Source organism: Miniopterus natalensis, chromosome 1 (genome assembly GCF_054644295.1).
Source record: "Miniopterus natalensis isolate mMinNat1 chromosome 1, mMinNat1.hap1, whole genome shotgun sequence".
NCBI classification, from domain to species: Eukaryota; Metazoa; Chordata; class Mammalia; order Chiroptera; family Miniopteridae; genus Miniopterus; species Miniopterus natalensis.
In genome coordinates, this window is record NC_142081.1 from 84,649,123 (window position 1) to 84,673,294 (window position 24,172).

Below are 24,172 nucleotides of genomic sequence, written 5' to 3' on the forward strand. Positions count from 1 at the left end.
GATAAAAACATCCACAATTGTGTTTTGCTTAGTGACCACCTTATTCCTAGGAATGGTTTATAGGGAACTCCTTACTAATGCTGACTTAATTTAGTTTACAGATGACTCTTTAAAGAATAAGCAGGAATGTGACAGAGCTGGACATTCAACAACTTCCATGGTGGACATAATCGAAGGATCTTATTTACCTGAAGAAAATCTTCCCAACAAGTCTAATTGTTCTTATGCAGGCTTATCAATTAGCCAAAGATCAAACAACCAATATTTTCACTGACAGTACCTATGCCTTTGGTGTAGGTCACAACTACAGATGTTGTGGAAGCAGCAAGCTTTCTTAATTTTCTAAGGCAGCCCATATTGAATGGAAAATAGGTTGCAGAAGTATTAGATGTCATGTGGAAATTAAAATAATTGGCAATAATAAAAATTCCAGGACTTTCTAAAGCTGCCACCATTGAAGCAAAACGAAATTATTTAGCTGATGCTGCAGCTAGACCTGCTTTACCATTCCCAACGGATATGGGCAGGTCCCATATATCCAAGCCTTTACGGCTCTCAGAGGTGACCCTAAGCTATGTGCTGTCTGTAAACTAGAAAAATGTACCCAAATGGGGAAAAAATTCCAAAAATCAGTGAATGGATTTGTCAGTCCATCATCAACATATGGGTAGCAACCCAATTGTTGAGGTAAAAACAAAAAACCAAAAAACATCTTAAACTGCCCGGCCGGGTGTGGCTCAGCAGTTGAATGTCGACCTGGGATCCAGGCGATTGGGGTTTGATTCCGTCAGGGCACATGCCCAGGTTGTGGGCTGCAGCCGATCAATGGGTCTCTCATCATTGATGTTTCTATCTCTCTCTCTCCCTCTCCTTTCCTCTCTCTGAAATCAATAAAGATATATTTAAAAATATATATATATATCTTAAACATACCTGAGTACGTCAATTTAACTTACTTCAACTATTCCTTCCTAAATTAGCAAATTTGAGAAAAGATAACAAATATCTGGATATTTTGAAATAACATGAAATACTAAAACACTGACTGCTAAACAAGTCTTAGGTTGGCCTGCTTTTGGCTTTTGTTGCAGAGAGGCTGTAGAGTAAAACCTGGAGCTGTTAATAACTGTCTAGTGCTTTGTCAGAGGTGTGTTTCTTGAAAGTGTGTTTGCCAACAGAGGAATCTATGTTTCTAAAGGTTATAAAATATGTTCATAAAAGTCAATCTAGGAAATTCTGGTTGCTTACTTTTTTGGTTATCATTGGAAATTGAGGTTTCTAAAGTTAGAAATTCTAATTAAGTTGAAAAATAATTATATAATTTTGATCATAGAAAATATAAAGTATGGAGATGCATTTTTAAGGGAAAAGGAAGAAAGTAAGTTATTCTTGAATTATAGTCTTTATATATAATCTTTATGTGATCCATGCTCGTCTGTGTATTGCGTGTGGTGCATTTTCTGCCTCTGGATGGCATTACTAGGGTGTAATCTTTTATTGGCCTAAAAAGATTAAATACTTATATAAATTAAGCAGAATCCTATAGTCTGGACAAAATATTGAATGTTAAAACTATTTTAAGGTTGATTAATGTCTTTTAAAGTTATTACCGTAAAAATGTGTTTATTTTACTAGGATTTACAAAATTTATTCATAATCTTTTGGTAAAGTTTGTTTGACAACCTTCCCAAAGTTTAAATTTTAAGAGACTTTTTAACCAAGAGATGACTTTGGGTTATTCCAATGGGCCCTGGAATACCTCAAGGATTTATTCTCTCTCCTTATAAAAGTTTTTAAAATAATTAGGCCAATTTAATATGCTTAAAATTACATGGGAAGCTTTGCCAAATAAAAAATAATAATAACTATGTTCTATTTGTATACATATAATTTTATTAAAATGGATGTTCTAAAGATTTCAGCCTGCCCTGGAGAGGAACTTGTAAAAATTCAAAGTTAAGTTCAAACAGGAAACTCCCAGGGGTAGCAGGTGTCCTGTCAGTGACACCGGGGCAAGCCAAGTGTGATGGTTCCCTGTGGGGGCATCTGTGGTAGTGGTACTCGGGGTGTTTCTGGTGCACATATTGGGAGTTAATGAATTCTTTCCAGTACTCAATATACACTTCCGATAAGCCAAGTGCACCATTTTAAAATCTTGCATATTATTTGTTTTTTATATATTGAAATTGTGTATTTAATCTAAAAATATATATACCTGACTTTATATTGTCCTCTATATCATTTTACAGTAATTATTACTTACCAAGAAATTGTTGTCTTTGAATATTATATCTTACAGAAAAGCAAAGTTTTTTATCAATTGCATTATAATCAAATCTATAACCATGCCATTCTAAATTTTGTCATTTATAGACAGTCACTGTTTTATTCTAATACATTTGCAAATATGTTACATCTTTAGAAAGATCCATAAAAAGGACTCTGACTTACTCTAAAGTTACAGGTTTCTAAGCAGGTCCTACCTTTTAAACTAGATGAAGATTTATACTCTAAGGAATAAATGAATTCATGAAAACACTGGCAAATCAGGATAAACAAACAAAAAAAAAATGGTTATGGGACTAAATTAACTAAAGATAATTATTATTCTTATGGCTCTGTTTAAATATGCTAATTTTTAACAACCAGGAGATTTTTGTCCATTGGAAATGGCATTGATTAAAGATTCTCTCCAATATTGTGACGAATGGACGTCTGCCCTTGTCTCTGACACTTGCCTTTATCTACAAGTGGAGATCAAAGACTTTTCAAGAATAAAAATCCCAAACATCAGAAATAGACAGCCATCCATCCTGAGACACTGACAAGGCCTGTATACCTACAAATTAATGTTGCTGTTAATATTAACAATTATTATTATACTTGTTCTTTAGGCTTTTCTCAAATCCTATGTAGATAGCCCAACTGTTAATAATTACTAAAGGTGTATGTTATACCCTCAAACTACAAGTGAATGTTGTACTAGATGCAAAATATAAAAAAGTGAGACAGGCAAAGGAACCTGAATCACCATAGTCTTTAGGTGAGAAATAATCCAGTGTTTTTCTTAATAAAGGCCCGTAAGACCTGACTGCCTCCAATTTACCTTTCAGTTTTGGGGGAAAAACATTCAGCCTTGACTTCCATCCAAGGTTAAGGTCTTGCCCCATCCCCAATGGTACATTGTTAAGCAAGACAAACACTAACACAGAGACTTCCTAGGAATGAGCCTTCCTAGCACCACGGGACCTAGTTATCCAACCAAACGGCTGGTCATCAATGCATCCTTTGAATTGATTTATGACCAAAAGGGAGATGTGTGGAATGAAAAGGGGCCACATGCTAACCTGACAAGCTCAAAAAAGGCCTGTGTGGCAGCCTTGCAAGCTCAGAAAACCTAAAGTAACCACAAAGGATGGTCGGAAATTAAAACTTTTTAACTAAAAGCAATCTATCGGAGGTAGTCATGTCCTAGGCTAGAATCTTCCCTGACAAAAGTCAATCTTTACCTTAACAAAGCCTGTCTATATATTTTGCATCTATGATAATACACCTTTGGAATGTCAGAGTAACTTCCCTTTTTCCAGACCCCCCAGGGCACAACCAATGCACCAGATCAGAGACTACAAACTGGAGAGTATTATGCTAAGTGAAATAAGCCAGTCAGAGAAACACAAGTATCACACGATCTCGCTTCTATGAGGAATCTAATGAACAAAATAAACTGATGAACAAAACAGATCCAGAGACATGGAAGCATGCAACAGACTGAGGATTCTCAGAAGGAAAGGGGAGGGGGCGGGAATCAACCAAAGAACTTATATGCATAACCTATGGAAACAGACAATAATGGGGTGAAGGCCTGGGGAAGAGATAGGAGTGAGGAGGAGGGGGGTTAATGGGGGAAAAAGGGGAGGCATCTGTAATACTTTCAACAATAAAGATAAATTTTTAAAAATCCTTGTTATTTTTATCCTATTACTTGTTGACTATTAACTATCCTGTACCCACTCATGTAAAAGATGTATATGTCAATCATTTTACATTTTATCCAATCCCAGAGGTTCCCTCCATTTGTGTTCTCCCACCTCCCTAACCTATCACCAATGGATTTCATTTAACCCACTTACATCTTCTCTTTTGACTGTAATATATAAAATAAGATGGGAAACTGCCATTCTCTGGAGAATTCTCTCAATCCATTGAGATTTTGTTTCCTGGAAATTGTCGACAGTTTGGCTCAAATAATTTTTGTAGTTTTAAATTTTTTTATCCTCACCTAAGAATATTTTTTTCATTGCTTTTTCAGAGAGTAGAAGGGGGAGGGAAAGAGAGAGAGAGAGAAAGAGAGAGAGAGAGAAACATTGATGTGAGAGAGACACATTGATTGGTTGCCTCCTGCATGAACCCAGACCAGGGACTGGGATCAAGCCTGCAACTGAGATACATGCCCTTGGCCAGAATCGAACCCGGGACCTTTCAGTCTGAGGGCGGCCAGTGCCCTAACCACTGAGCAAAACCAGCTAGGTCTAAACTCACCAAAATTCTTCACAGGTTTGAATATTTCTTACATAGACAAAAGTATACATACACATACACACACACACATGTATACACACACAGGTGACAAATTAGCATATGAAAAGATGCTAACATCACATGTCAAGAAAAGCTGTGAATTAAACAGTAATGAGATAGCATTAGGCACCTACTAGAATGGCTAAAATCCACACCTATTAGAATGACTGTAGCAAATGCTGACAAAAATGCACAGCAACAGGAACTCTCATTTACTGTCGGTGGCAATGTAAAATGATAGTCACTTTGAAAGACAGTTTGGCAGTTTCTCAGAAACTAAACATAGCCTCACCATATTGGTTTATTAATTGGAATAAATGTACCACGCTAATGTAAGAGGTTAAAAATAAGGGAAATCGTGTTTGTGTGGGGAGGGAGCAGGTATATAAAAGCTATCTGTACCAACTGCTCAAATTTTCTGTAAATATAAAATTGTTCTAAAGAATAAGTCTATTAATTTAAAACAATCCAATGGGGGGGGAAATAGGCAAAAAATCCGAACAAACATTTTTCCAAACAAGAAATACACAAATAGAAAATAAACACTTGAAAAAATGTTTAGCATCATTAGTCATCAGAGAAATGCCAATTAATAACCACAATAAAGTATCATATCATACCCACTAAGATGATTAGAATCAAAAAGTCAGATAAAAATAGTGTTGGTGAGAATATACTGAAATCAGAACCTTCCTATACTGCTGATGGGAATATCAAATGGTGCAGCCACTTTGGAAACAGTCTGGCAATTCTTAAAGATGTTAAACATAGTGTTGCAATTTGACCTAGCAACTCCACTCCTAGGTGTACACCCACCAGAGCTGAAAACACGTCCACACAAAACTTGTACATAAATCTTCTTAGCAGCATTATCATAATAGCGAATATATGGACACAACCCAAATGTTTATCAACAGAAAAAAAGGATAAAGAAAATGCGGTAGATATGCACACAATGGAACACTATTCAGCCGTAAAAACGAATGAAGTACTGGTACATTTTATGAAGCAGATAACCCTTAAAAACATAAAAAGCTGTGGGATATTTATACCATGGAATACTATGCATCTGTAAAAAAGAATGATCTCTTACCCTTTGGGACACCATGGAGGGGCCTGGAGAATATTATGCTAAGTGAAATAAGCCAGGCAGAGAAAGACAAATATCATCACATGATCTCACTTATATCTGGAATCTAAAGAACAGAATAGATTGACAAACAAGATAGAACTATGGCATAGAAGCATGGAATAGACTGACAGATCTCAGAGGGAATTCAGGGAGAGATTAACCAAAGAACTTATAAACATACATAAATAGCCCATGGGCACAGACAATAGGCAGGTAGGGGCCTGGGGTGGAGGGAGGTAAGGGGGTGGGAATTGGAGGACATCTGTAATACTCTCAAAAATAAATAAATAAATAAATAAATAAATAAATAAATAAATAAATAAATAAATTTTAAAAAACGAATAGTGAGATAAGATGTATTAGAAAATAGAAATTTTTCAAAATTGTCAAAAAAAAACCACACTAAAAAAACAAACTAAACAAAGAACACTAACCTAAATGACAGAAGCCGGTGCTAAAAAAGGAATAAAAACACTTCTGAGCAAGAGAGCGGTGTCGGTAAATGTAGTGCTCACCCCCTCCCACAAGCACATAAAAATTACAGTTAACTACAGAACAACTATTATTCAGAAATGCCCAAAATCTGACTAAATGGAAGTCCTACAACTAGGGAATTAAAGAAGAAACCACACTGAGACTGGCAGTAGGGGTGGAGACAGAACGGGCTGATCCCACACCCCTGTGTGGTGGATAAAATGGGAGGGACAGTGCCCTGGCTGGATGGCTCAGTTGGCTGAAGCATCACCGGGTGTACCAAAGGGCTGCGAGTTCGATTCCCATCCACGGCACATAGCTAGATTATGGGTTTGATGCCAAGTCAAGGAGTGTTCTGGAAGCAGCCTACCAATGTTTCACTCTCATATCGATGTCTCTGTCTAGCATGGATGAGCCTCCCTCCCTCCCTTCCTCCCTTTCTGAAATCAATGAGCATGCCTTTGAGTGAGGATAAAAAGGGAAAAAAAGGAGGGATATCTTGGCTTCAGAGGTGCCTCCTGAGGAGTGAGTGGTTCCAGCCCTACAACAGGATGTCCAGCACAGGGTTCCAGTGCAAGAAAGAGAAGTCCCTATAACCTCTGGCTGTAACAACCAGCAGGGACTGAGGCTGAGGGAGACAAAGGACTGCTGGAGTCCCAGGCAGTTCCTCTTAAAGAACCTGAGCACCAACTTACCGGGACTCACTCCCTCTGAGCTCCCACATTTGGGTAGCAGCTTGAAAGGCACCAGAGACATATGGTGAGGAAATGAATTGTCCAGCATCAAAGCAAGAGCTGGGGCATGGGGGGCTGTCAGGAACCAGCCTGAGAAACGAACAAACCTGAGTTCGAGCGGTGGGAATGAAAGAGACAAAGTTATGGGATCAGGAGGACTGCCCTCTAATGAGGAGCAGCAGCAAATGGCTTCAACGCCTTTATTATATAGCAAGTGACAAACAATAGATAATGACATGAGCGCGATACAAAGTAGTTCCTACAAGGCAATTTCTGCTGCATAAACACTCTTTCAGAGTAAACACCCTGCCTCCTGCGTGAGCCCAGACCTTGGTAATTTCTTTATCTCGGCTCCTCATGGGAACTTGTGGGGAGGGTCGAGTCCTTGACTTCAGACCCTCAGGCGACGTGGACCATGTCCAGACACATCACCAGCTCCCAACAGGGGGCAACTTTCTGCCCAACAAAAGTGCTGGCAGAGGCCATTTTTCCTTCCCCCCCAGAGCCAGAAGGCAGGTGCCATATCTGAGTCTACATCAACCTGGCAATAGCTGTTCACCCTGCCCTGGTGATTCCCTGAGGCCCCACCCCACCCAATTTTTAGGCCCAGTCAAGCTGTTTCCTATGGTTTTTCCATACCAACGGCCTGTCTTGGCTCATGCTTCAGATTTCCTAAAATCTCTCAAACAAGCAGCATCTGGCCTCAGTGTGCCCCATACCTCCCCCTAAGTAGCCCTAGGCCTGGCACTAGCAACAGCCACTCTTGGCTTGCAACATGGCCTCGCCTGTGCACCTCCAAGCCCAGCACAAGTAGCAGCCATCTGCAGATGGCTCTGTGGATCACACTGGGAAGAACACAGGGGATGGCTAACCTTGGCCTGTACCTCCCAGGAGGCCCCAGAACCAGCCCACCAGTGGACAGCTTCAGACCATGTCAAAGTTATCATCACCCAAACACCTCCATAAGTGATACACTCAAGGGGTGGACTCAGTGGACACCACACCCTGCTGAAATAAGTCCTGTTCTATGGGGTGGGCCCCTGCACTGCTGATCCTCCACAGTGGTCAGAGGTCAGTGGTCACAGCTGGTCTTTGCAGCTGAATGGCTTGGGTGTAAATCCCTCCCATTAACATGCCATCAGCAGTCAAGGCTCACCTATAAGAGAAGGGTGCCCACAGCATACACAGGGGTGCAACTTGAGTGCCCAGCTTTGGTTATCAGAGAGACTGCCACTGGACCCTACAGAACACCTACTACATTAGTCCACTCTGCCACGACTGGGAGATGTAGCAGCTCTACCTCATACATAGTACCAACCACAGTGAGGCTGTCAAAATGAGGAGACAAAAAACCATGTCCCAAATGAAAGAACAGAACAAAACTCGAGAAAAAGAACAAAATAGAGACAAGCAATCCACTAGATGCAGAGTTCAAAACACTGGTTATAAGCATGCTCAATGAACTTAGTGAGAACGTCAACAACATAAAAAAGGACCTTTCAGAAATAAAAGATACACCACCTGAAATGAAGAATACATTACTGGGAATCAATAGTAGAGTAGACGAAGCCAAGAATCAAATCAGCAATTTGGTATATAAGGAAGCAAAAGACACTCAATCAGAACAGCAAAATGAAAAAGGCATACAAAAAAATTAGGATAGTGTAAGGAGCCTCTGGGACAACTTCTAGTGTACCAATATTCATATCATGAGGATGCCAGAAGGAAAGAGAGAGAGCAAGAAATTGAAAACCTATTTGAAAAAAATAATGACAGCCTGGGTGGAGTGGCTCAGTTGGTTGAGCTTCACCCTGTGCACTGAAAGACTGCCAAACGGATTCCCAGTCAGGGCACATACCTAGGCTACGGTTTGATCCCTGGTTGGGGAATATACAGAAGACAATCAATTGATGTTTCTCTCTCTCTCTTCTTTCTCTCTCCTCCCCATTCCTTTCTCTAAGCATGTCTTCAGGTGAGAAACAACAACAACAACAATAATAATAATAATAATAATGACAGAAAACTTCCCCAATTTGGTGAAGGAAATAGACATACAAGTCCAGGAAGTGCAGAGCGACCCAAACAACATGAACCCAAAGAGGCCCACATCAAGACACATCATAATTAAAACAAAAAAAGTTAAAGACAAAGAGAGACTCTTGAAAGCATCAAGGAAAAAGCAGTTTGTTACCTATAAGGGAGCTCCCATTAGATTGTCAGCTGATTTCTCAACAGAAACTTTGTAGGCCAGAAGGGATTGGCAAGAAATATTCCAAGTGATGAAAAGCAAGGCCCTACTACCAAGATTACTATACCCAGCAAAACTATGATTTAAAATTTAAGGGCAAATGAAGCACTTTCCAGACAAGAAAAAACTAAAGGAGTTTAGCAACACCAAACCAGTATTATATGAAATGTCAAAGGGTCTTCTTTAAGAAGAAGTAGAAACTAAAAGATAAAAAGTACGAACAATAAAATGGCAGTAAACATATCTGTCAATGATTGATTCTAAAAAACAAAATAAACAAACAAGAAAACAGAAACAGACTCATAGATACAGAGAAAATTTTGATGGTTGCCAGATAAGAGGAAGGTTGGGAGGACGGATGAAAAAGGTGAAGGGATTAAGAAGTACAAATTGGTAGTACAGAATAGTCAGATGAAAAGTACATCATAGTGAATATAGTCAATAATATTGTAATAAATATGTATGGTGCCAGATGGGCACTAGATTTATCAGAGTGATCACTTCATAAGTTATATAATATCTAATCACTGGGTTGTACACCTGAAACTAATATATAATGTATATCAACTGTAACTAAAAAATAAAATATAATTTTAAATGACTAGTTTCTAAATAAAATAATAATAATTTAAAAGATAATTTAAAAAAATCAAAAAACACATTACACAATTTCACTTATGTGAAATGTCCAGAATGAAAAAACATATACAAACTGAAAATGGATGCTTAGGGATAGGGGTGAAACGGGTAAGGGATGGGGGTGCGGATGAAGGGGTTGGGGGACAGTAGCTATATGGTGTGGGGTTTCTTCTTGAGGGGATGAAAATATTCTAAAATTAATTACAGTGATGGGTACACAACCTTGTGAATAACTAAAAACCATTGTAATGTATGCTTTACATGAGTAAATTGTGTTGTATGTGATTTAGATCTCAATAAAGCTATTACCAAAGAATGTTACCACCTAAGTGTTACTGACTCCCAAAGAGAGTTGCCAGATTTCAGAAATAAAACCACAAATATTGCATGGCTTATTCTTATACAAAAAAATTATTCATTTTTTATGTTAAATTCAAATTAAACTGGATGCCCTGTATATAATCTGGCAACCCTACTTCCTTAGTTCAAGATCCATATTTCCAACTACATAATAGGTAACTCTGTTTGGTTATTGGTACAGATCTCCTAGAGCCGTCTCCCAACCTCCAATGGCCTGGCATAAACAATTAAGTGGTTGGATAAGATTTTGGGGGTGGGGGTGTCCAGGAGCTGAGATCAGCAGTTATTTAACAATGGGGAGGGCAGTTTTAATATTTTAACAAATAGCACATATGCTGTGAGCACAGGTTGACTATCAGAATGCCCTTCTCAAAACTAAAACCAGCTTCATTCTCAAAACACTCTGCAACCATTTTCTTTGATCTGGAAATCTCATGTCCCATCTAATCTCCATAACGCACTAATTTACTTCTAAAAGAAAAATCTGGTATCTTCACTTCCCTCCTTTAAGCCTTTCAATGTAATGGCACCCACTGTGTTAGGATAAAGTCAAAGCCATTCAAATAAGTTTCTGCTTCTCTTTCTTGCCACACTATTCACTGCTTCCCCACACCCTTTCCTGCTCTGTGCACCAGGCAAGAGAAGGTCAGCCTCCATTCTAAAGGCACAATACTCACTCTCGCCTCCAGGTGCTTGTGTATGTTACTCATTCTGCCTAATTCCCCCCTCCAGTAAATTTTTACTTAACCAACTCCTACCTATTTAACATGTAGGTTTTAACTTAAAATACCAAATCCTACCAGAGTCTCTCTTTGAGTCCAACACTGAGCTACATACCTTGTGCATCTCATAAAAGCTCAAAGCATGACCTATGGACCAATTATCATATAACTGTCCAGCCCCTATCATATTGTAACTGTCCAGCCCTTCATCTACAGCCCCTCTGGGAGACTAGCGATTCCACAGGGCAAGTGAGTGTGCCTGCTCTGTTGGAAATTTTAGCCCTAATGGTTTATACACTGCCTGCCATATAGTTAAGAACTCAACAAAGACAGAATGAATAAAGCAATCAATCATCAAAAGTTAAAACTATGTAACTATATGTTATTAAGAGTCTGAGTAATACTAGTACTTCTTTAAGACTGAAATCACAAAAATACACACAATAATTCAATCATATTGTTATTGTAGTAATTAGCTAGTTAATATTGATAAAGGAAGAGAGCAAAGGGAGAGTCAGACATTGTTGAACACATTCAGCTGGGAAACATAAACCTGTTTGTTTCACCAGGAAGCTACAGCTCCACACCCTAAGGAACTGCAACATCATCCTTCCAAGGGGATTAACACTCCTCCTTTCCCCTCTCCAGTAGTGGATTGTTGGGGGAGAAGGGGGAGATAGGCAGATGTGTAGAATTCATGGTGGTGCAGGGGAGGTGCCTGCCTGTCAGTCTAGCCTGGGGAACAAAGGATTGGCTAGGGGGTGGACACCCCATGAGAAGCAGGGGAAAACTTGAAAAGTTAATTGAAGAAGCTCCTGCTTAAAATCTCCAGACAAAGGGTCCCCTCCTTCTTGCTCCTCTTGTTCTCTTGCTCTGTGGCCCACATTAGCCCCTGCACTCACCTGTTCTCTCTCCATAGCCATGTGGCCTTAAGCAGCTGCATGGCCCATGGCCACACGCACCCCACATGCAATGGACTGCAGCTGGGAACACAAGCTAAACTAGCCAGATGCTAGATTGGACTGGACTTAAATATGGAGCAGAAATACTGGACAGTGGCCTTAATTCTGGACCTGCTGAAGACAAGATTGGACTTCTTCCATGGCGAGAGGGACAAAGATGAAACCCTGGAGGGTAACCTATCCTTAATTTTACATCATCAATAAAGCTTTCCACAAAACCCCATTCTCCCATGAGGGCCTCAGGAAATTCTTTTCCTCAAAGCACTCCAAGAAATCCACTTCCACCGATAACATATCAGGACAGTTTTCTCGAACAAAAGCTCAGTTGGTTGGAGTGTCATCCCATGCACAGAAGGGTCTCAGGTTCGATTCTCAGTCAGGGCATACCCAGAATGGGGGTTCAATCCCTGGTTAGGGTGCTTATGGGAGGCAACTGATTGATGTTTCTCTCTCACTTCCATGCTTCTCTCTCTCCCTCTCCTTCCTCTCTCTCTAAAACTAATTTTAAAAAAGGAAAATATCAATTTGTGATTTGTTGAAGTACTTCAGAATCACAAAAAGGACAAAATCAGAGAAGTACCTTTTCTTCCCTCCTGTCCCCGCACACATATGCAGTTGGGCATGTCTGTCCTACTGAGAGTAATTCAACAAGAAAAAGAAATAAAAGGCATCCAAATTTGAAAGGAAGAAGTAAAACTCACTATTTGTGGACATGATTTTACATACAGAAAACCCTAAGACTCCACACCAAAAAAAAGCTGTTAGACCTGATAACAAATTCAGAATAGTTGCAGGATACAAAATCAATATACAAAAATTTGTTGCATTTTTATACACTAACAACAAACTATCAGAAAGAGAAATTATGAAAACAATCCCACTTATAATTGCATCAAAAAGAATTACATACCCCATAATAAATTTAAGGAGGTAAAAGACCTGTACACTGAAAACTATAAGACATTGGTGAAAGAAAATGAAGATGACACAAATAAATAGAAGATATTCTATGCTTTTGGATTAGAAGAAATAATATTGTTAAAACATCCATATTACCCGCCTGGCCTGTGTGGCTCCGTGGTTAGAGCATTAGCTGGCGCACTGAAGGATCATGGGTTCAATTCCTGGTCGAGGGCACATACCTGGGTTGCAGGTTCACTCCCAGCCCCTAGTCCAGGTGTGTGCAGGAGGCAACCACTCAATGTGTCTCTCTCACATTGATGTTTCTCTCTCTCTCCCCCCTCCTTCCACTCTCTCTGAAAAGCAATGGAGAAAATATCCTCAGGTGAAGATTAACAACAGCAACAAAAATGTCCCTATTACCCAAAGTAATCTACAGATTCAATGCAATTTCTATAAAAATTCCAATGGCGTTTTTCACAAACAGAACAAACAATACTACAATTTGTATAGAACCACAAAAGATCCTGAATAGCTAAAGTAATCTTGAAAAAAAAAAAAAAAGACAGAAGCATCATGGTCCCTGATTTCAAATTATATTGCAAAGTTATAGTAATGAAAATAATATGGTATTGGCATAAAGACAGACACATAATCAATGAAAAAGAATAGAGAGCCCCAAAATAACCGACACATACATAGTCAATTAGTTTATGACAAAGGAGGCAAAAATATACTATTGGAAAATGACAATCTCTTCCATAAATTGTGTTGGGAAAACTGGACAGCCACATGCAAAAAAATAAAACTGGACCAATATCTTATACCATTCACAAATATTAACTCAAAATGGATTAAAGACTCAAATGTAACACCTAAAACCAAAAACTCTTAGAAGAAAACATAGGTGGTAAGCTCCTTGGCATCACTGTTAAACCTGACTCCAAGGGCAAGGGTAACCAATGCAAAAATAAACGAATGGGACTACATCAAATGAAAAAACTTCTGCAAAGCAAAGGAATTCATCGACAAACTGAAAACACAACCTACTGAATGAGGGAAGATTTGCAAATCATATATAGGGGTTAATATCCAAAATATATAAAGAACTCATACAACACAATAACAAAAAAGACCCAAAAATCCAATTTAATAAATGAGCTGAGGATCTGAACAGATCTTTTTCCAAAGAGGACGTACAAATGGCCCCAACAGACATATGAAAAGACTCTCAACATCACTAGTCATCAGGGAAATGCAAATCCAAACCACCATGAGATACCAACTCACACCTGTCAGAATGGCTATCATCAAAATGTCAACAAATAGTAAGAGTTGGCAAGGATATGGAGAAAAGCGAACCTTCATGCTCTGTTGGTGGGAATGCAAATTAGTGCAGCCACTATGAAAAACAGGACAGAGGTTCCTCAAATAATTCAAAATATGATCCAGCAATTCCACGTCTGAGTATTTATCTGAACAAAAACACTAATTCAAGAAGATATATGCACTTTTATGCTCACTGCAGCATTATTTACAATAGCCAAGATATGAAAAATCTAAGTGTCCACTGATAGACAATTGGATAAACAAGATGTAATACATATACACAATGGAATATTATGCAACCACAAAAAAACAGAATGAAATGTTGACATTTGCAACAACATGGATAGACACTGAAGGAACACCAACATGATTTTGCTCATTTGTGGACCCTAAAACACAAAACAAATGAACAAACAAAATAAATCCAATCTCAGATACAGAGAACAGATAGATGGTTGCCAGAAGAGATAGTCTGGGAGTAGGTGAAATGGGTACAAACTTCCAGTTTAAAATAAATAAGCCATGGGGATGTAAAGTACAGCATGGGGACTGTAGTCAACAATATTGTATCGCAAGCTTGAAAGTTGCTAAGAAAGTCAACCTTAAAAGTTCTCATTACAAGAAAAAAATGTAACTTTGCATGGAGATAGAAGGTAAATAGACTTATTGTGGTGAACATTTCAAATATATACAAATGTCAAATCATTGTGTCGTACACCTGTAACTAATATAATATTATATATCAATTATACTTCATAGGCAGCAAAATCTCAGACATCTCTCACAGCAATATGTTTGCTGATACATCTCCTAGGGCAAGACAAACTAAGGAGAAAATAAACAAATGGGACTGCATCAAAATAAAAAGCTTCCACACAGCAAAAGAAACCATCAACAAAATGAAAAGGGAGTCCACCATATGGGAGAACATGTTTGCCAATGATACATCTGATAAAGGGCTAATATTCAAAATATATAAGGAACTCATAGAACTTAACAAAAGGAAGACAAACAATCCAATTCAAAAATGGGGAAAGAACCTGAATAGACACTTCTCCAAGGTGGACATACAGATGGCCAAGAGACATATGAAAAAATGCTCAGTCAGTAATCATCAGAGAGATGCAGATTAAAACCACAATGAGGTATCACTTCACACCTGCCAGAATGGCTCCCATTAACAAAAATGAACTACAAGTGCTGGCGAGGCTGTGGAGAAAGGGGAACCCTAGTACACTGCTGGTGGGAATGCAGACTGGTGCAGCCACTATGGAAAACAGTATGGAGGTTCCTCAAAAAATTAAAAATGGAACTGCCATTTGACCCAGAGATCCCACTTCTAGGAATAGATCCTAAGAAGCCAGAAATACCAATCAGCAAGAATATATGCACCCCTATGTTCATAGCAGCACAGTTTACAATAGCTAAGATCTGGAAACAGCCCAAGTGCCCATCAGTAGATGAGTGGATAAAAAAGCTGTGGGACATTCACACCATGGAGTACTATGCAGCTATAAAAATGAAGGATCCCTTACCCTTTGAGACAGCATAGAGAGACCTGGAGGGTAATATGTGAAATCTAATGAACAAAATAAATGGATAAACAAAATAGATCCCGAGACATAGAAGCATGGAACAGACTGAGGAATCTCAGAGGGAAGGTGGGGGTGGGTGGGTGGGTAGGGAGAGATTAACCAAAGAATTTATATGAATATATGCATAACCCATGGACACAGATAATAGTGTGGTGAAGGTCGGGGGGTCGGCGGTGGGGTGGACGAGGGCAGAGAAGAGGGGGTAAATGGGGAAAAAAAAGGGGACATCTGTAATACTTTCAAAGATAAAGATAATTTTTTTTACATGTGGCTCAATGCTTACCGGTGGTCTATCATGTTCACTGGATCATGTGAATGCTAACATCCTTGTGTTGCCACACCTTCTAAGTATTTCCAATCTTATATATTTCCTAAGTCATCTATCAATACCATCTTTCTTCTGATACTTCTAAAATCTCATACTCACAGTTATTATTCAAGTTATCTCTTCAGAAATTTTTCTTCTAAAAAAAATCCACAGCTAACACCTTATAGGATCTTCATATTCCCTTTGAAGTGACAAGCTCATAACCTACAGTACTCCTGCAGAGTGTGACTCAGTACCCAAAGAGGCGTGCCTGGTGCAGTCTGCTGTCCAGGCTGCAGCGCCAGAACTGCCTCTCCTTAAGTATATTTTACATTAGATCATAAAGGTGCATGTATTTAAAACTGTGTGGTGACTTAACAGCCACTTTTTTTTACATAAAATGGCAATTATGAAAATTTTCTGCTAGAATAAAATCACATCTTATGCTGACCCATTTCTAAATCAGATATCAATAGCTTCAACTGCAAGCAAAAGAAAATAGCATTCAAGCACATTTTGATTCACCCTAAAACAAATCTTTTCAACCAAATTCCTTTTGCTCTACCAAGATTTATGTACAAAAGCTAAAGGTCTATCCTCCATCCTCCAGCAGACACACCTGGACTACAGTTAAGCAGTTTGTTCCAGCTGTTTGAACTACAATCCCATGAACCTGCCCCTTGAAGGCATTTGAAGCTGTACATCCTTGAAAACTAACAGAATGGGCCGAAGGACACTCTGAGGTCTGCATGTGATAAAAGTTGGGTGTAGGGGAAACTATTAAGAACTGAGAATGTACTAAAGGTACATAAGAAAACTAATTTTAAAAATACATTTTAAAGTAATTACTGAAAAACATTTGGAATAGTACACATTATTGTGCTATTTAAACACTGGTAATATTAATTTATTTGCCTCCCTGTTTTATAAAACCAGATATCAATACTCTCCAGTATGCTTCCTAACAACTTCTTGACATACACTTTAAAAACCTATGCTTAAAATTCAACAGCCAATGTAGCTAAGAATCTTTTTACCCATTGGTTTTATTTTTCAATACGAATAACAACCATCTGTCATTCATTTTGGTCTTTCACATGCTATGATACTTCAATTTTAATTTTTCCTTAATACTTAATAATGCCTACTTCTATTTGCTGAACCCATATAACTATCAACAAACTAAGATTTTCACTATTTTATTTGAAACTCACAAACAACCTTGTCAACAGATATTATAATTTCCATTTCAGGTAAGGAGACAGAGATAGTGGCCATGTTATAAATATATAAACACATATGCATCCAATGTTTGGGGCCATGTTTATTTAATGATTAAGGCGTGATGATGCCATCTGAAATATGTTTTATTCCTTCTGTCAAAAGAACAAATGAATTAAAACAAATCCAACCTATCCAACTTTCACACATTCAACACAGGAATATTTCCGTGGTTGCGTCACTAAATCATAAACTTCATTCACTATAATCCCAAGGCTATTTCTAACACATCCCAAGAGAACAACTAAACTACCTAAAATTATTCAGAACACAACAATTCCTTGGCATTTATACAACTAAATAAACATAAAATATTCTAGTTTTTAAATGGAGTGCTAAAAAAATGCCACTTTTACTTCTTGAGAGTTGTCACTACTTGAGGCACACAAAGTTCAGCAAACTTGACAAGAAAAAGAAGTAATAATTATCCTGTCTTTTGAAGCAATTGCAACTCAGAAGTTGCTCACTTTCAAATATTCCACATCAGTTAAAAGCTTCTTAGAACAGACAACTGTAACAGATTTAGTGGAATTAAGTACAGGTCCGGATATTGTTGAGGCATCATAAGTTTCTAGCTCCCACAGACTCAAGTAAGACTAAATTTCTTTCAATTTGGGTTAAATGAGAGAAACTGCGATTCATATTTCCAGAGGCAGGAGTGGCATATTTTCCAGTAAGTTTCTTGTTCTCATTTTACTATTTTAAGAATTCTGATCACTCCCAGTATTGCTCTGTGGCAAGATCTGAATTCTGGTGACTGATCATTTTCATGACATGATGCTTTACTAAAACCGTCTCAAAACACTGTTTTCATTCGTATTTAGCTTCAGCGTATTTATACACAAAATACCACTTCAATGGCATCATGCCAAGAAAAGAAATAGCTTGCTAGAATTTCAGTTGACTTTGTTAAAGGAAATTATTTTAAATTAATGTGGCTACTGAACTGCTGCCATCCTTAACCTCAGAAAATATATTCCTTCTAATTTTTGCTATGAACATTTATTTATTTAAGTTAAATTCCAGCTCATGAATGTTGACCATAAAGAGTCTAAACCTTCCTGCTACCATTTCGTATTCTTTTTCTAAACAAGGGCAACCACATGTTTGCTGTATTAGTATGCACAGCCAAATCACCACCATTAAGTGAAATCATCTATATATTTTTGGTAGAATCTTTAACAACTTCCACGCCCATCAGTGAAATGGAACAAGGCTGTTTTGTTTTCAGAGAGCAACAATTTGATCTCTGGTTTACTAGATGGCGCTCAAAATATTTTTCCATATGTTTTTCCGCAAAGAGATTCTGACATCAGCATGGTTTACCTTTACCAGTGAATGCAGGCTTTTTTCACCAAACATATCCCAGAGGAAGGTTAGGTCTTCCTGGCTATCCACATGTGGCTGCAGCTGGGCTGGCAGAGCCGCCAACAGCTCATACAGACCTATAAAATGAAAATAAAACACAAAGCGTAATCTTAGAGTGATCTCATTAATTTCACTTAAGGTGTGTGTGTAAGTGACGGCTGGAACATGTCTTTTTTACTGGATTTGTATTCTAGACCAACCAGCAAAACATTTCTCCAAAGAAGCAAAGGAAGCTTTTTGATTTTCCAGTTCTAAACAAGTATGCATTAACAGGCTAGTTTTTAACTTTCACAGCTGTCAACATCCTACAGTCCTCCAAATTTACATAACCCAAGACAGAAAATGTGTACAAGCTTTCAATGAAAGAAGAAAAGGCATACATTCCTTTCCTTAATTGTTATTACATTCCCTCAATGTTAGCCAAAGAGTGAAATGAGTCACGAATAGGAAAAATTTCCTTAGAAGAGCAGAAAATTGATAGAGTGGTCCGCTAAAAAGGTTCTGTGGTTTCCAAATCGTTCCTTATATAGCTTCAAAAAGCCCTGCATTATCCAATGTCCAAGGTGAGTTCTAAAAAGAAAGAATAAACCATACTTTGGGCTGCAGTTACCCATTTCTTAAAAACAACAACTACACAGGGTTTAGTCTAAATCTGACTCTATCTGGGGGGTTCTGATACGCTCTGAAAGAGTTAAGCCAGCAGCTGGGGCGACGGGCGCTCCTCGGGAAGCTTCCAGGAGCACAGTAGCGCAGTGTCCGCAGCAGCGCGGAGCCATCCATCTCGACCGGGGCTGTCAGACTCCTGTCCAAGAAATGCTGCAACGGTGCTTGCCCAGGACTCTTCAGGGAGGTGACCTGGCAGAAGTCAGTATCAACTCACAGCACATGTTTCCTTTTCCAGGGGGATTACATGAGGTAAAAAGGACAAAATTCCTTTTATTTCTGTCTGCTGTCTACAAAAACACCGAGACCTCCTGGGATCTACAACACACGGCGCTGTTGTTATTTCTGGTCTGAATAAGTGCTGCTGTTGGTCACGGGGACAGCTTTACACGAGAGTTAACAGCGAAGATCGCAGAGTAAATTATGGACTGCTGATCAGTTTATCTGTTATCTTCCTAAAGCATTAAACATTCTGATAATCAGTCATAATTCACAACCAAATGCATTGGTGTCCATTTTGAAAGTTAGATATGTAAGTTGAGAGATTCTATTAAATTCAAACATTCCTGGGGCTGTATTTGGCCAAAAAGATCTAAAATGTCTAGGAAAAAAACCTTATATCCTTAAGTATTCTTAGAGGTTTATATTTATTCCCTTAAAACCCTGGCATCCTGCCTAAACTAGCTCTTATTTGTAATTCAGTAAATATTTTTAAGGCATCTCAACATAACTGAATGTATACAGGTCTCATTTCATATATACACACACACACAAAGTAATCATCATTGCCAAAATCAGTGATTATAGTCAGAGGTTCAAAATATGAAATTATATAAAAGAAGGTAGAATATTACTATTTTATTATTGAATTCAGGAGTGGTAAAAATAATTACCTAATCCTTGGTAACATGATTAGTTTAAGTAATGGTACTAATTCAACTGTGATATAATTTCTGAGGTATAGCCGTTGGGGGATTAAATGAGTTAGTACATTAGAACAGTTCCTGGCACATAGTAAGTATTCAATCTGTTTCATACGTAACTCAGTGAGGTTCAGCTATGTTCTAATTGATCACTATTACATCATTAGCGTTACTGAAAAAACAAAAGTTTGGATCAAATAGACCTAAATTCAAGCCCCAGGTCTACACTTTAGGCATTCCAAATAACTTATCCAAGCCTCGTTTCCCTTATAATTTGAAAAAGAAATGGTAATCTACACTTGTGCTAAAATTGCACAGAAAAAAATCCACAAACACACACACACATGAGTACATGTAACCCTGGTGAAATCTGAAAAAGGTCAATGGATTGCATCAATGACAGTTTCCCAGTTGTGACTCTCTACTATAGTTATACAAAAAATTACCATTAGAGGAAATCAAGTCAAGGGTGCACAGAATCTGTCTGTATTAATTCTTACAACATGTGAATCTACAGTTATTTCAAAATAAAGTTAAAAACAAAAGAAACTGTAGCAAAAATGGTTGTCACCGGAATTCAATGGAACAATGCCCATGACAGCATTTAGGTCTGTGGCTGGCACAGAGCAGGCATTTGATAGAAAATAATGTTCTTTCCTTAATATGTCTCCTCTAGAATGAAAGCAATTTCAATGCAATGGTTCAAGGTCAAAGCAACAACTTAGCTATACAGTCCAACTGGACACAAAACCATACTCAGAAATAAAACCACCCTAGCCTTTTACATATGGAAAGTGTTAACTTTACCCAAATAGTGCTTAACTTTTTGTGGGAATAAGTCATATTATGTGAAAATTAAAAACAATAATTTCTCTGTAAATAGATGCTCATAAACCTGAGTTTTCTGTTTACTAGTTTTATGCAATCCTAATTTATATGCCACCATAATTTGGTACTCTAGTGACAACAGCAGTAACTTCTCTTCAGCTCCCACATCTGGTAGCCAGAGACCAGAAGAGATAGCATAATGCCTACCAAAAATTAAAGAGATGGTTAAAATAGCTACTAGTGCATATGTAGTCTCAATGCAGGCAACACAGCAACTCACTTCCACTCAAATTATATAGGCCCTAGAAACCATCTCAGTCCATGCTTAACACAGGGTCTATAGTCTAACATGTGCTTTAAAATACTTCTATATTTAGTTCATAGAGTCCCAATACTGAAGAACACTGTGAACTCCAAATGTTTTCCGTTCTTGAGATTCAGAGAACAAGAGTGAAAGTTTGGATGGCAAGCATATCTTCAAAAATTTTTACCTAAATCGACTTGGTCCCAGAACATGAACTGGAATGGTAAAAGTTACCCTGGAGTCCTCTGTAGTCATTCAAGCTCATGTGTGCTTCGTTCCAATGAATGCTTCCTTCCAATGAATGAACCAAGCACTGTTCATGGCTCTAAAGGTCTAAGACACATGAGCCCCAACTTGAGGAGTTTACAGTGTCGAGAGCAAGCACACAGACAGGTCTGTTAGTAAGTGCAGGACAGGGTTAGACTGCTAGGGCAAAGGCAAGGGAAGTGGTCAATTCCTTCAAAGGAGGAAGAAGACTCAGAAAAGCCTTCCACAAAGAATAACACCTGAGTTACATCTTTGAATGTTATATCCTTAAGGGTCAACATTTATGAGTCCTTACTCAGAGCACTACGTTAGTCATTAGGAATACAGGTAGGTATAGAATAGATCACTACCTCTGCCCCAGGGATCTTGCAGTCTTGGATGATGCAGAATATATATCACATATGCCCAAACATAAAGCCATCCTGAATATAATTATCTCCTACTTGCCCAAGTAAAGACTCAAAACATTTTCTTCCAAGTAAAGTAAATAGATGTTTAGGCTACTAATGAAATATTTAAAGGCCTAACTGATTTTCAGTGATAATGGTAAAATGCTCATGTCTGCTTATAATATTTAAATTATAATTTAGTTAGGAACACATACTTTTAATTATCTATTAAGTAAAATATTACTTGAGGTATGTGGGTTTTGCCCCACTTGCACATTTCATGCAACCACTCTATTTAAATTACCCACAATGACTTCCCCATAACTAGTGCCACTTCAGAGTTAAAACAGATCATTTTCACTTCTAAATAAGTTATTTGATATATAGTACATTTTTGAATTTGTGGGAGATGCTTCCACTAAGAATCTGGGTAACGCTGACTGTTTTTCATTTGTCCTGTAGCTCTGTTTTCTTTCTCCACAACAAAACCACTTAACTACTCTTTAAATATATTCAATATTTGCAAGTGTGAGGTTTGGTTTTTAACATGCTCTCCAAGGAATAATAAGTAAATCTGGCTTAAATGTCTTTATCTCCTTTTTTAAAAACAATTCCATCAGTGTTCTCTCAATAATACCCAAAAATATGATTTATGTTATATGAGAATAACTGTGGCTTCTCCATTCAATACATTTTTGTATAACAGAGAAAGTTCTCTATAATAGGTTTTGTAAGGACCTGAATAAAAGGCAGCTCTCTCTTCTCAGAGAAATCATTTTAAGGGGGGGGGAAACCCTCATCTTATAGTTGGGTACATTTGATAGAAGACACTGTCAAAGATGCACATAAAGAGTTTCAAGAAAATTGTTTCATAACAATGTTCCAGTAGAGAAAAGTAATATTTTTAAATAAGTGAGAAAAGAAAGCAACTAAAATATGTGAGGTATCATTTGATTAATATGTGCAATAATAATTATATAACAATTTTAAAAGGAGAGAAATCAATAAAAGTCAGAGGCCATACTGGAGCTGGCAGGAGGTAAGTTAGGATCTGAAGGAAGGAAAACAGGGCCCAGAAGGGTGCATTCTAGGTTGGAGAACATCCAAGGTGAAAAGTCAGCAATAAATATGTAAATCCACAGGTTATTAAATGCCCTGAATTTCTGTAAGACTGAGAAACATTAGTGAGTACCTCAAGCCCAAATTTCTGCTTTGTATGTTTATATTAGTCATGGTCCAATCTGGAGACTAGAGCTATGCAGTCATTTAAATAGAGTTTAATAGAAATAATTATTAACTATAAGGGGGATCATCTTCCAGGTAGTAAAGTCAGTAAAGTCTCAAGAATACCCAGGGGCTGGAGGAGAGGGCCCAGAAAGAAACACCTTGGAAGAGGTGCTCCATCCCCAAGATTAGGATTCAGAGCTCGCTGGAGAAGGCGTGCTTACAGTCCACTAGCTGACTGGGGCCCCCGGGGTCAGAGTCTGTCCAGTCACTGGGCCAGCAGGAAACGCCCCTCCAGGGTGCGGGTGGGCAGAAAACCATGCTGGGACATTCAGGTAGGAAATGCTTCCACAGGGTATAAGTGGGTGAAGCCTGGGAGGCAGGAAGCCACAACCAGAACTGGAAAGCCAAAATAATCGCTATGGGAGAAAACTGGGGAAGTGACTGACAGCAGAAAGCAACCCTCTGGATGCCCGCTGGTCACCACCGGGAAGCCAACTTCTGGGGTGCCTGAGAGGCTCACTGGGAATCTACCTATTCCCAGGGATGCTGCTAAAACCCAAAAGAAAGCTGTACCAGGTGCCACTATAACTTGAAGGCGATAAGCACTGCTGGATGCTTCCCAGGTGCTGCCAGCAATCCCATGGAAGGAGCATCAAGAAGCAAATGAAAATCATCAGGACAAGGAAGACACCTCCTCCCCTGCAGTGTGCCACTAGTGCCCTCTCCTGACAAAGCTTAGCATCATTCCAGCTGCAAAGAAGAATGCTTAAAGGGCCCAGCTTCATTTCCACAGAGTAGGCAATGAAGTATGGATTTAGAGCTGAGGCATAAAATGATACCTGGCTCAATCTTTATACATAGATTTAAGTGTGTGTAGGGACGATGGCCTTCATTTTTGAGGGGAGGGGTGTTTTCTTTCTGCTTTTGTCTGGTGTGATTTTC

At 38.4% G+C, this 24,172-nt stretch overlaps 1 protein-coding gene across 2 annotated transcripts in view; it reads right to left on the reverse strand.

The window, feature by feature from the left end:
- MPP7 (MAGUK p55 scaffold protein 7) overlaps positions 1–24,172 on the reverse strand; it is a 289,619-nt gene that overhangs the window by 173,304 nt on the left and 92,143 nt on the right. For both annotated transcript variants that reach the window (XM_087823709.1, XM_087823717.1), the window contains exon 3: positions 18,588–18,706. In XM_087823709.1, the coding sequence (XP_087679835.1) occupies positions 18,588–18,706 (119 nt within the window). The remainder of the gene's footprint in view (positions 1–18,587; positions 18,707–24,172) is intronic.